Source organism: Leptodactylus fuscus, chromosome 8, assembly GCF_031893055.1.
Source record: "Leptodactylus fuscus isolate aLepFus1 chromosome 8, aLepFus1.hap2, whole genome shotgun sequence".
In the NCBI taxonomy this organism is placed as follows: Eukaryota; Metazoa; Chordata; class Amphibia; order Anura; family Leptodactylidae; genus Leptodactylus; species Leptodactylus fuscus.
The window spans coordinates 73025270-73038986 of record NC_134272.1 but is presented as its reverse complement, the minus strand read 5'-3'; the positions used below and the strand labels follow the sequence as shown (position 1 = coordinate 73038986).

The following is a 13717-nucleotide window of genomic DNA, read 5'->3' as shown; positions in this document are numbered from 1 at the left end:
GGAAGGAGAGGAGGATACAAGCTGGAGACTGGGCTTGAGAGTGGAAGTGATTCTGGGTACTAGGATTGAGAGGTTGGGCCATGCTGGGGATCATGGATAAAATGGGGAGCCATACTAGGGAACCTGAAATGAAAGAGACAGCCAGGATGGAGACCAAAGAAAGAAAGAGTTAGCCATGCTGGGGCCCAAAATTGAGAAGGAGCCATGATGGGGACACGGAATAAGAGAAAAGTACTGCTGGGAACCAAAATTTAGAGGGGTGCCATGCTGTGGACAAAACATGATGGCACCATTTTGAACTTGTATATACATCTGGCCAGTGTTTCCTTGGATTCTGAGTGTGAGGTTTGGACTCTGTAAATTAACTTGGATGTTCATGTTTTTACTTTACATTTTATTATATGAAGAATGAGAACAGACTACCAAACTATTCTTTTGGCATCTGTCCACAGACTAGGCCTATGGATATGGCTAGTGATGTATCAGAGCTGAAGTTATCATTTTACTCTTTCATTTGTGCACCATGATAACCCAATAAGTTGATCCTGTCAATGCAATCCTATGTAAAATCTCAAACAAGGCTAGGTTCTCATCAGCTTCATTTCAGTCCATTGCTCTGATCTGTCACAGGATAAAAATAACAGACTGAAAAACGAATATAATGACAGATGCAGTCAAGACTGGCCAAATACTTCAAGGCTGTTGCATCTACACAGGGCCATCATTTACACCACAAATACAAGGACGGCACAAACACAACCGCAACTGTTTAAATCACAAGTGGGGTTAAATAATCACAAATTATAGTTTTTTGACAAATTTACACCAATTTCATCTTGTTTCTTTACTTTTTATGAGCAAGCGTGTCTTATCTGTACATTACAGTGTCTAATAACGAAGGATGAAGGCAGAATATGGATATCCTTCTGTATCCATCATTATATTTGGTATTCAGTCTATTGTTCTGGTTCTAGGACAAGCCAGTCAATTGTCAGAATATAGTGCAAGATAACATTTTATACATATTTTAATGGCAGGTGCACTATAAATAAAAGATGACTCCGCCCACAGGCAAGTAGTTCTGTCCAGTGACCGATGACATTACAAACTGTCATCGAGATGCAACAACCCAAAAGGTTCTATTGCTACGGCAATGGAACGTTCCAGCAGTGACTGACGTATGTACATAGTGAAAACCACATCACTTCATATTCACGACGTATAGTGAAGACTTCGACGCAACCATGAAGGAGCGTAGATCAAAAAGAAAAAATAAAGGGAAAATATACCAGAAGTTTATTACTAATGGTTCACTCAACTTCTCCTGGGAGGAAGAAAAACCTCGTGAGTGTAAAACAAATGGAGAGTAACAATATCTCTAATCCTGCCGGCTGATGGATTGTCAGACATACAATGTTACCGCTAGTCATAGAATAGTAGATATATCTATATATAAGGGAAGAGGATGAAAGTGCTGACCCCTATTACTTCCTAATAAGGTGAATTCCCTAATATTCTTTATTGTCTCCATTATTAGCTACTCCTGTTGCCGAATACAGGCCAAAAAGAAGGAGAAGGACATTAAAATATTACCTGGAGAGAGCAGCCAAGCTCCCAGAAATAGGAGAACCTGATACAGAGGTTGAAACCCACTTGTACACGGAGTAAGTCATTGTATAGTCCAATACCTGCTCCCTGTGCTGTAACTATGGGGCCGCTACAGGGGGCCGACTTCTCACCTTTGGCTTTCTCATCTAAACAGGTCAGAGATTGCTGAGATGCTTGGACAGCCAAGAAAACGAAAAATAAAAAAGGAGACTGGACAAGGCGACAGGTGAGATAGTCTTAGAGATTGCACCAACATCACACTATAACATGACCCTGAAATCCTATTTCTTGTCTGATATTCCTATAACTTTACAATTTGTACAGGCAAACAGTGGAGGATAAAGTCTCCGGGAGAGCAGCCATTACCAGCAGTGAGCTGCCCCCGAAGAAGAGACTGAAATGACACCATTAGGGAGGAGGTGAGACCTAGCACTTATGTCTTCACTTCTGTGTGGGGAGGACCCCTCTATACAAGCCCTGCTGGGTCATTACTTACAGGGACGTATTAACATTACAGTACAAGAAAAACTAAAAAAACGCACAGTGTGTATATCAGTATGAGGGGCAGCACTATAAGAACCAGCGGTGATGACCGGAAACACATAAGATAATGATAACCAAAGCTCCATAGTGTACAATACATCACAGTCATCAGGAATGTTATAAAGAATCATAAATATATATCTGCAATGGATAAGATTTTCACTAAATTTTTTACACTAAAGTTTTTTTTTCTTCTAGGTGGTGACATCCCCAGTAACATCAGGGGAGATATGGCCAATCACCACTAGTGTCCCCCAACTACCTTCAGCTGCCATGTTCATTTTCTGCCAGCCAACACTTACTGCCTCAACGTCTATAGCCGTCCTTAAAGTCCTTGCCTGCTGCCACAAGCTTCTGACAATTTCCACCATGTACTTCCTACTGTCACTATCACCAGTGATCCTTATGCCACAGCCACAACAAGCCAGTGAAAGCCTCTGCCAATTGAAACATGCACTTCCTGCCATTACCACCACCAGTCATCTTTATGCCAAAGCCATGAGAAGCCACCAAAAGCCTCCACAAGTTATCAATCACTGCCTGCTGCCACCACTGCCAGCCAACTGCCTACCAGCCATCTTTATGCCAAAGCCATGACCAGCCATCTTTATGCCAAAGCCATGAGAAGCCGCCAAAAGCCGTCGCCAGTTATCAATCACTGCCTGCTGCCACCGCTACTAGCCAACTCTATGCCACAGCTACAACAAGCCGCCAAAAGCCTCTGCCGATTGTTCCGTGCACTTCCTGCCGCCTCCACCACCAGCCATCTTTATGCCACATCCATGAGAAGCCGCCAAAATTGTTACCAAGCCCTGCCTGCTGCCACTACCTCTAGCCGCCTCTATGCCACAACCACTACAAGCCGCTGAAAGCCTCTGCCTAAAATATATTTTTAGACCAAATCTCTGGTGTGTTCTGTGTTTTCATTCTTTATAGTTCTTATGTAATCTAGAAGAAACTGAAGCTGTTAGTCCCGGTTCACATCTGATTTCAGGACTTTTCTCTCTGCATGTTGGATGCGGAAACTGAGCGGCAACCACACGGATCCCATTATAGTCTATGGGGTCCTCGTGTTTTCCTAGGTAACCTCTTTTCTATGCGTATAGGTTTCTGTTCGTGGGGTCCCCAAGTGAACTCCCTGGACGGAATCCCAAAAGCAGATGTGAACCGGGCCTTAGTGCAGACTTATGAGCCAATTTATATCACTTATATACAGAATTGGAAAGTACTGATTCTCCCAAAATAAATCCAGACCTCGGACACATAGAGCAGATCACTTGTTCTCCTCCTCGGCACCTCGCAGCTCCATTCCCATCTTCAGAACATAGACACTGTTATTGTTAGCTTCTGACTAAGCGCGATTTCGCGCAGCTCCGTCTCCCCCCCACCCTCACGGCGGCTGACGCTGCGGTGAGCGGAGGAGGGGGCGGAGCCTTAGACGAGGCTATTTGACCCTCAGCGCTGGGCGGGGATTTCCTTTCGGATCCGCGCCAGCACCGACAGTCAAGTTTCAACAACAGCAGCTTATGGAGTTGCTACAGCGTAAGGTTAGTGAGGGGGGACTGCCTGGCTGGCGTCCCTTTCTTCTTGCGGGGCGTCAGGCCATTTTCCCGCTCCACCACTGCCGCAGCCAGCGGCCTCCACCCTCCCTAGCAGGGCGGTGAGGCCACCAGAGCTGGCGGCTGTCTCCCAGTGTGGCCCCTAGTATTAGGAGCAGGGCTCCTGCAGGAAGGGCCGCTCGTTTGCAAACGCACGCTGCTCGGGCTTCTGTGCGCATTGGGCGGCCTCCGCTTCTAGCAGTGCCGGCACCAGGTTGCGTGGGCGCCGGCCTACTAATGCCACGCAGGCTTCACAGGCCGTGGGGGGCATGGCTTCGCCCCAGGCGGCCATTTTGCCACCATTGCCGACTTCAATGCTGGCTCCTACGGTTCAGTCTGTCATTGCTGGGTCTGGGTGTGCTCCCCCTATGATGGCACCCCCTTCTGCCCAGCCCCCCCTCCCCCCCTTGCTGGACCCAGTGATTCTCAGGCCTGTACAGTTTCTATGCCGCCGCCACCACCTCCTCCAGGTCATTTAGCCAGGTAGTTTGGGGCGGGTGTCCGCTGCTCCAGTGGCGGTGGGTTCTAATGAGCCCAGTGTTTCTCCCAACGTGGTGCCTGCGTTAGTTTCCCAGGACCTTTCCTTTGCTCAGGCGGTAGTTGTGCTCGGAGCTGTAGCTAGTTCTCCGAATGTAGTCCCTGACAGTGAGGATGAGTTCTTTGACTTGGATTATATCCCTGGCACTCCTCATGTTTTGCCGCGTCATTCTTCGTCCTCTAGCCACGTACGGGAGAAACCGAAGGTGGCAAAAACTTTTTCTAATTGGCTCCAGGCCTTTGCTACCTTCTCTTGTATCTTGTGCCAGTCGAACCCTGTAATGGCAGCGGAACTGTTTGTGTATCTCGAAACTATATTTTCCGCTCATAAACTGTATGGTGGAACTTCTTGGTGGTGATACGATGAGGAGTTCTGGCGGCGGTTGGCCGTCCAGCCAGATCCAGCTCATGCTGATGCCAAAACCTACAGTACCCCCCTTTCCATCCACGGCCGCTGGGGGAGCGTTGTCTCCTCCCGGGGCCTGCTGGATGTTCAACGAGGGGCACTGCCGGTTTTTCGCGTCTTGCAGGTTCAAGCATGAGTGCTCCATTTGCGGTGGGGCCCACTTAGCTCTGCGTTGCGCCAAGCGCGGTAAAGCGGCCAAGGCCGGCTCGAGTAAATCCGAGGACACCGGTGAGCGCAGCAAGGATGCGCCCTTGTCTCGACCTGTACCCCAGGATTTTTCCGATGGGGCGGGTTTTCTCCCACCGCCTTGCTATGGCCACATCAGGAGTTCGTATGCTGCATCATTATGTCTGGATTACTAGTGTTTTGATTTCTTTCAAGACATTGCGCTTAGTCTGTTAGCCGGCCAGCTGTTTAAGCCTGACTAAGGCTTCTGACTAAGTGCGATGTCGCGCAGCTCCGTCTCCCCCCCCTCCCGGCGGCTGATGCTGCGGTGGGCGGAGGAAGGGGCGGAGCCTCAGACGAGGCTATTTGATCCTCTTTGGGCTGGGCGGGGATTTCCTTTCGGATCCCCACCAGTGTCGACAGTCAAGTTTCCCTCCCATCCTCCCTTTGTGGGTTATTTATTGTTATTTATTCGTTTGTTGGTCCTGTGGACCGTGTTTTTCCTAGATGTTGCTGTTATACAGCTTTTTGCATGGATTTATTTGTCTTTCTTTGTTTCCTAGGTGTCACAGTTGGCATGTTGGCAGGACCTTGTCCCCTCCTCTTTGGCATACGGAGAGAAGAGGGAGGCGAGTCACCCGCTGCAAGCGGTGGCGGGGCATTCTGGTGACGCGCCTTACATTTTGTCATGGGATAGCAGGGTTCTGCTAATATGTTTATTTTGTTAATAAAGCTGTGGCCGACCCCCACAATTTTACCCAAGCAAGTTGTCTGGTGCCTTATTTTGTATATAGTATAATTCAGGTGCTGGGAGGGGGAGGTGTTTTGGTTTCTTTCAAGACATTGCGCTTAGTCTTGACTGTGCAGGTTCTTCTAAAGCTTCTGAACATAGTTAGACACACAGGAATCAATCTATATTTTTGTTTTGACGATTAATAGTATTAAAAATCTCAGAAACCATAGTATGAATCAAATTCCTATAATATAAGAAATCCATTCTGCAACATTCAGTGTATGTGCCAGGAGCAATGTGAACAGGGCCTGAAAAGAAATGTGTCACTGTAAAATCACCTAATTTTTAAATTTTTATGTTAAAGATTTTCTACGTTTCATTAATTTTAATTTTTTTTTTACATTTTCCAATTCACTATATTTTAATAAATTACTATATCCTGCAATCTACACTCTGACCACTTAGCCTAATAATAGACCGAAAGTTACCAATTCTGTATGGCTTTTCTTTTCAGATTAGACTGACAGGATTATAATAGAAGATAACATCTATAGTGACCCATGATTGACAGCAGATGATGTCACAGTATATCTACTGCCCTCACTGTATGTCTAGAATATTCTCCCATACATCTTAATGAGTCAGCTTCAGACTATTGCTCACTATGGCCATGACTATGCTGTAAGGCATATCACGCAGGGGTGAATTTGGTTTGGAAGAACTTGACTGGCTCACACAGATCATCAAATGCTCCTCTGGATGAAAGGAGGAAAAGTCTCACAATCACCTCCGAAATCTTATAGAAAGCCTTCCCGGGAGATTGGAAGATTTCATAGCTGCAATGGAGAGACTTATAATGGGATGTAATAAAAGCTCCTGTATAGTAGGTATAGTGTGTGGGTGTGTAAATAAGTTTCTCCATATAGTGCATATACACAAATATACAGCATATACATGGATACATACACAGAGGTATATCTACATACACAGAGGTATATTTACAGCCACACATTGGATCAAAGTAAGGCCTATAGGAAATACATTAGGAGAATAATACAGGGAGTCTTGTCAAAATCAGAAGCACAAGAATGTAAAACAGGGGTGCCCAATACGTTGATCGTGATCTACTGGTCGATCGCGGGATGCAGGGATCCCGGGTGTCTGCTTGTTCACAGTGCAGGCTGAGAGTCGACTGCGACCACCCCGGGAGAACCGTGCAGGAGGCTGGACTGTCACGGTGACCTTATAGGCACCAGAACTCCCAGGAGAGGTGCACAGGGTAATAGGCAGAGTCAGTTAGTTGTGACACCAGTTGGAGTATGGAGACACCCGCTGGTCCCTGGGCTGAGATGGTGATGTGGGTGCCAGTGCTCTACTCCAACAAAGAGCTTGTGCCCAGGGCTTAGCTGCAAGGAAGGCAATGTCCAGGCCAGGATCAGTAGAAGTGCTCACTGCTTTATTGTAACAGGCATCTGCTGGTCACTTGTCCTGTAGCAGTGAGCTGTGGCACAGGGGCTTGTAGCTGGCTGACTCCTTCCCATGTATTAGCAGAGAGTCTAAGATGGCTGCAGATCCAGCTTCTGGTATACTGCAGGAGTTCAGCTACCTTGTAGAGGTCGGTGCAGGCTGCCAGGGTTATAGCTTTGCTTAGCCTGATGTAATCCTGTCCTCTTACTGATAGTGATGGGGGCGCTGTCACACAGCTTCTCTGCCCTGCTGCTGCTGTGGCAATCCTCACAGCACACAGTGTCTGACACACAAGATGGCCACTGCCACACTTCTCCTTCCCTGGCTCTTACAGAATACTACTTCCTCTCCCTGCTATGACTATTTCCTGTTCCAGCTACAGATCCACCCACCATAGTGTGTGTTGCTATGGAGACCACAGCAACAAGGACAAGTGAAACCAGAGAACAATAGCTTAACCCTTTCCCGCCGATGGCATTTTTTGATTTTCGTTTTTCATTTTTGACTCCCCTCCTTCTAAACCCCATAACTTTTTTATTTCTCCGCTCCCAGAGCCATATGAGGTCTTAATTTTTGCGGGACAAATTTTTCTTCATGATGCCACCATTAATTATTCTATATAATGTACTGGGAAGCTGGAAAAAAATCAGAATGGGGTGGATTTGAAGAAAAAAATGCATTTCTGCGACTTTCTTACAGGCTTTGGTTTTACGGCGTTCACTGTGCAGCCAAAATGACATGTCCCCTGTATTCTGTGTTTCGGTACGGTTCCAGGGATACCAAATTTATATGGTTTTATTTACATTTTGACCCCTTAAAAAAATCCAAAACTGTGTTAAAATTTTTTTTTTCTAAAAGTCGCCATATTCCGACGGCCGTAACTTTTTTATACGTAAGTGTACGGGGATGCATAGGGCGTCTTTTTTTGCGGGGCCGGGTGTACTTTTTAGATCTACCATTTTCGGGAAATGTTATTGCTTTGATCACTTTTTATTCAAATTTTTATCAGAATCAAAACAGCCCTGACTGCGAACGAGTGCAAGGCCCCAGCCTGCCAGTGTCCAGAGATAACTGTCAGCCTGCGCTGTGAACAAGCAGACACCGGGTATCCCTGGGCGGCCACAGAACGCCGCTGTCTCCTGCTCTCACGCTCCGCCCGACCCCGCCAACATGTCTGGCCCCGCCCACAGACACGCCTTGCCCGGCCCCGCCCACAAGGTGGGTAGTAGATCTTTTGCCTTGGTCAGCTAATAAAGTAGCTCACACGCTGAAAAAGTGTGAGCACCCCTGAGATAAAAGAACCATTTTGCCAAATGCATTAAGAGTCGCACACCTCTATACAATTTTGGCAAGTGTCAGGTGGTCCATATGCCAGAACTTTTCAACAGCTGGCATAGATTGCAGCCATTATTGAGTATATTTGTTGGGGTGCAAGACCCAGTTCCCTCTTTTCTCCCTAAATAAGTGGCAAACTTGGCATTAACAAAGGTGAAGATAGACAAAAATTCAAAAAGGACGTTTGACATGACTTGTACGAATCAGCCCCTCATTCTTCAATGCATTTACACCAGACAACTACAGTAGAATAAAGACATCTTGTATAGCTGATAAAACTTGCTGCCTGCTATTACCACTAGAGGGAGCTAGAAATGAAGACAGCTTCCATTAAACTCAATTGAAGCCGGGCCACCTGGTGGCTCAGTGGTTAGCACTGTGGCCTTACAGTCCTAGGTTTGAATCTAACCAAGCACAACATCTGCATGGAGATTGTATGTTCTCTCCCTGTTTGCGTGGATTTCCTCTTAGACTAAAGACAACAGTGATAGAGAATTGACAATAGAGAAATAAATGAGCTTTAAAATCTCCTTATTCTGTGTTCCCCCTTGTGGCCACTGCAGGAAAATGCAGTGAATCGGTGTAAGGAAAACTGTCCAGGAGTTGGCAGATGCTTTAATCCAGGTCTGGGAGGAGATCCCTCAGGAGAACATCCAAAAACTCATCAGGGGCATGCCCAGGCGTTGTAGGGAGGTCATACAGACACGTGGAGGCCACACACACTACTCAGCCTCATTTTGACATGTTTTAAAGGGATTCTACCATTAAAAAACTTTTTTTTCTAGGTAACACGTCCGAATAGCCTTTAGAAAGGCTATTCGTCTCCTACCTTTGGAAGTGATCTCCGCCGTGTCGTTCGTTCGAAATACCAGTTTGTACCGGTATGCTAATTAGTTCTCTCGCAGCGATGGGAAATGCGATGGGGGCGTCCCCATTGCTGCTCGAAAACCGACTCCAGCGCCGCCTCTATCTTCTTCTGCATCCTCCCCTTCCTTCTTCAGCTTGACGTCGGACGCCTGCGCAGTACGCTCTGTTGGCGAACTTTGCCCGAAGTACGTTCAGCGAAGTTCGCTGAGCAGAGCTCAATCCGACAAAGGAAGGGGAGGATGCAGAAGACAGAGGTGGCGCTGGAGTCGATTTTCGAGCAGCAATGGGGACGCCCCCATCGCATTTCCTGCGCTGGGGCCCGCCCCCATTGCAGCGAGAGAACTAATTAGCATACCGGTATTTCGAACGAAATACGCAGCAGTGCAGCGCAGCGCAGCAGAGATCACTTCCAAAGGTAGGAGACGATTAGCCTTTCTAAAGGCTATTCCGACGTGTTACCTAGAAAAAAAAGTTTTTTAATGGGAGAATCCCTTTAAGGCTATTACATCAAAGTCGGATCAGCCTGTAGTGTGTTTTTCCACTTAAATTATGGGGTGACTCCAAATCCAGGCCTCCACTGGTTAATAAATTGGATTTCCATTGATGATTTTTGTGTGATTTTGTTGTCATCACATTCAACTTTGTACAGAACAAAGTATTCAATAAGAATACTTCATCCATTCATTCATTCAGATCTAGGATGTATTATTTGAGTGTTCCCTTTAATTTTTGGAGCAATATATATATATATATATATATATATATATATACAATAATTCATTTTTATAAGATAGAGAGATATACATATAGTCAATGATCCAGATTCCACTACCCGAAGTTCAAACAATTTACTTTATGGGAGACTAAAGTCCACCTATGAGCCGCCTTCATTACAATACCGTATAATAAGTTACTGTTTACTTACCCAGCAGAGCACACATTGCCTAGACCTAGGCCCAGCTCTGTGATAGCAGGAGATAAGCGATTCCTATCTGAAGTCTAATCCACCAGCTGTAAAGTGACTAAATTTTAAATATTTTTATTGCACCTTCTGGCTGGTATTATCCGACTACAGCGCGGCCATGTGACACCTAGGTAATATCTCCCACAATGCACCGCTTCTTCCTCATCTCTCCCTAACATTCTAAGGACTATGGATCAGATACAACGTTTCAAAACCAGAGACCCGTTGGCGGGGTCTGCGGTAAGTCATTTAATATCACATTACATGTGTCAATATTGAACCTGTAAATGTAAAGATTTGTGTCCAAGACTTGATCCCATAATATTTGTTTCGTCTGTCCCTGGCCGACCCTTATGTCACTAGTTTGTGATATGAATCACAGGGTTATTTCACACACACTACTAGCACAGGACAAGGCCGTTTACCCAATATCATCTGCAGGCTGGATTTGTGTTTAGATGTAGCAGAGCTGAATTTGTTATGTAGTGTTTTAGAAGAGGATTAGTCCCATACAGACGTAGCAGTCCCATTTGCTTGGTTTGTCTACTCTGGAGTGATCTGCAATTGAAATGTTTCCAAATGATCAGATGTATTAAAGTGAGCACCATGCACTATATCGATATCACCTATAATAACACAAGGAGTGAAAGTGATACGGAAAGATTCAGACTTTGTTGATGCAAAACAATGCACCAAAAACTACACGTGTGAATCCAGGTATCATGGGGTAATGTGTTGGAATGAAGGATATATTTAGTTGCTACTGAGTCAATGAGACCCCACAGCTCGATGAGAACATTGTGGACTAGTTTTATGTATTTATTTAGCTAAGGCAAGCTCATATTTGTACCCGACTCTTCATCGTTCAGGTCCTCCGGGGGACCCCAGTAATGGAGGGCCTGACCACAAAAACATGGGATACTTGCAGACCTCATTGTTATACTAAAACCGGAGTCTCCGCCAATTCCTGCTTTGGAGTCTCCAGTACCGATGTAAGCTTAGCCTTACTTACATCACAATCATATTCCACAGCAGTTTACAGACATTGTCAGTCCGTCTCACAATTTACATTCCCTATCAGTATATCTTTGGAGTGGGAGAGTAAACCGGAGTACCCGGAGGAAACCCACCAAACATGGGGCGAACATACAAACCCCATGTAGATGTCCTTTGCTCAATTCGAACCTAGGATTGCAAGGCAACGGTGCTAACCACTGAGCCATCATACTGTACAAGTTATATCTAGAACAAAAAGAAAACCATAAAATCGGAGGCATAACTGGGTGCTCCTGGGCCTCAATGCAAAATATGGAATAGGATCCCGAACATAAAGGGATTCTACCATTAAAAAAAACATAATAAAGGCAACTCATCTCTTACCTTATCTTGAAGATTTGCGCCGTCGTTTTTGAATTTGTCTTCTTTATGGTAATTGTGCTCAGAAAACACAGGGCAGCTCTGAGCTCAGCGTTGTCGTCCATCCAGTGCTGCCTTTCTTCCGCTCCGTCGGCCATTCCCATCCTCTTCTCACAGGAGACCCTCACAAAATGGCCGACGGAACAGCCAACTGCCCATGTTCTGTCTCTATTTTGCGGTGGTCTCTTACACAAGACCACCACAAAATGGCCGATGGACATGCGCAGTGACAGGTGACACTAATCTATCTGTGTTCGTGGCTGCAGCACAGCGAGATGCGTCCTGCTCGATCCTGCCACGGATTAGCAGCTGATTAGACTCATTCATCTAGCCGCAACTGTAAAATGGCGGTGGAAAATGATGAGGAATTCCGCCATGTGAATTTACTTCTAGTTAGAAAAAAAGTCTTGAGTGATCTAGAAACCATCATTTAATGACGTATTGCACGTACTGTAGCCCTAGAAACCAGGCACTTGTATACGTCACGTCACTAATATTAGAGGATGTACTTTACTCTGATTTGTTTGGATGCTTACAGTGCTGTACACTTGGCTTGTACTTTGAGACATCTTGTAGATTACAGACCAAACAGTAAGATGTCTGAATACACAAGCCCTGGTTTGGAATGAGGCCCGAGTGTGTAGTCCGAGGATCTTCTTATGTGGGTTCTGATGCTACGTTCCGTTTTGATATTTATAAAGCAGGTCCTATCCTGATCCATGAAATTGTATAGGAATGGAACAGATCCCCCCACTGAAATCTATGGCGGACGGAAGGCACTTTGATGGTGTAGCATACAATATATCAGATGACATATGGTTAGGGCGGGTTCACATATGCGCCCATGTGCGTTTTAAGAAATCCTGCTGGGTTTCCGTCTTCTGCCCTGAGAAACTGGACAGGGGATGGAAACCTGGCAGTCAGTTTTCAAACCCATTCATGTGAATGGACAGGGCCGGCTCCAGGTTTTTATGGGCTTTTGGGCGACAGAGCCTCAGTGGAGGAGGTGGGGTAGACGAAGCGAGTGACGTCACGCAGGAGTGCGGTGTCACCTACGCCATACCTCCCAACTTTTGAAGAGTAGAAAGAGGGACAAAATGTGCGGCGCGCTCATGTCAATTATATCTATGGAAATGCCGGTGGTTTTCCATAGATATAATTGTAACAGAAAGTCTTTGGAGGAAAACTCAGTGAACTTTCTGTTTAAAGTGCTGTAGGAAGAACCAGGATGCGTCCCACCACGGTTTTTCCCTTAGCGCTTTATTGCTGCGGGACATTTCATGCGACCCTAGCCTAAAGATGACATTTCATCACTTCCACCAACTCCAACTCATAACATCCTTTAATAGTTGCTGATCCTGGTGCAGTTGAGATTTTTTCTCTAGCCCCCACCATTCATGAGTAATAATTTCTATTAGTTTCAGTACAGTAATGTTCTCTACTGTCACGTGGTCGGTCCTAGGCTGAAGCAGAAAGACAAGGACCTCCCACTTGACAGCAAAAAAGCATAATTGAGCTGAAAATAATACACAAGATTAATCAGGAATAGCAAGCACTGGAGAAAAAAATCCAAACTGTGCCAAAATCAGTGAAGCAGAGCCTATTGAAGGCTGCAAAGAGTTGGAGTTGGTGGAGGTGGTGAAAGGTCCTCTCTCAATCCTAGCAGTAGACACTGGGAGGAGCTTAAGGGTATATTGAAAACTTTATTTATACAGCTCAGAGCATAAACAGTATGCAGCAAGCCCATACACTCCCCCTAGTGGTGGCTCCGGGCAGCAGGATTTTTTTCATCTAACATTATAGCTTTGCAAGGAATATATAGCAATGTATCTGAAAACAGAGTTGTATAATTGATATCAAGATATATTATTCTGAACAGCCCCTTTAAGTAAAGTGTTTCAGAGAAGGAGATATACCTACTACTCAGAATGACCTCGGGGATCTTGCACTGGAATAATTTTAGAGGATGAAGAACGTTTTTTTTTTCCATTTATATGAATGTCGCTGCTCTCTTTGTTTGACTCAAGCTAAGGCAATAAGTAAAGATGATTTTGCTTCCTTGACCTGAATACATGGTG

At 45.5% G+C, this 13717-nt stretch overlaps 1 protein-coding gene across 1 annotated transcript in view; it reads left to right on the top strand.

The window, feature by feature from the left end:
* Nucleotides 1–10378: 10378 nt before the first annotated feature.
* The window catches only part of NOSTRIN (nitric oxide synthase trafficking), a 34398-nt gene continuing 31059 nt past the window's right edge, over nucleotides 10379–13717 (top strand). The window contains exon 1 of the mRNA XM_075284226.1: nucleotides 10379–10463. Within this exon, the coding sequence (XP_075140327.1) occupies nucleotides 10413–10463 (51 nt within the window). The 5' untranslated portion in view covers nucleotides 10379–10412. The remainder of the gene's footprint in view (nucleotides 10464–13717) is intronic.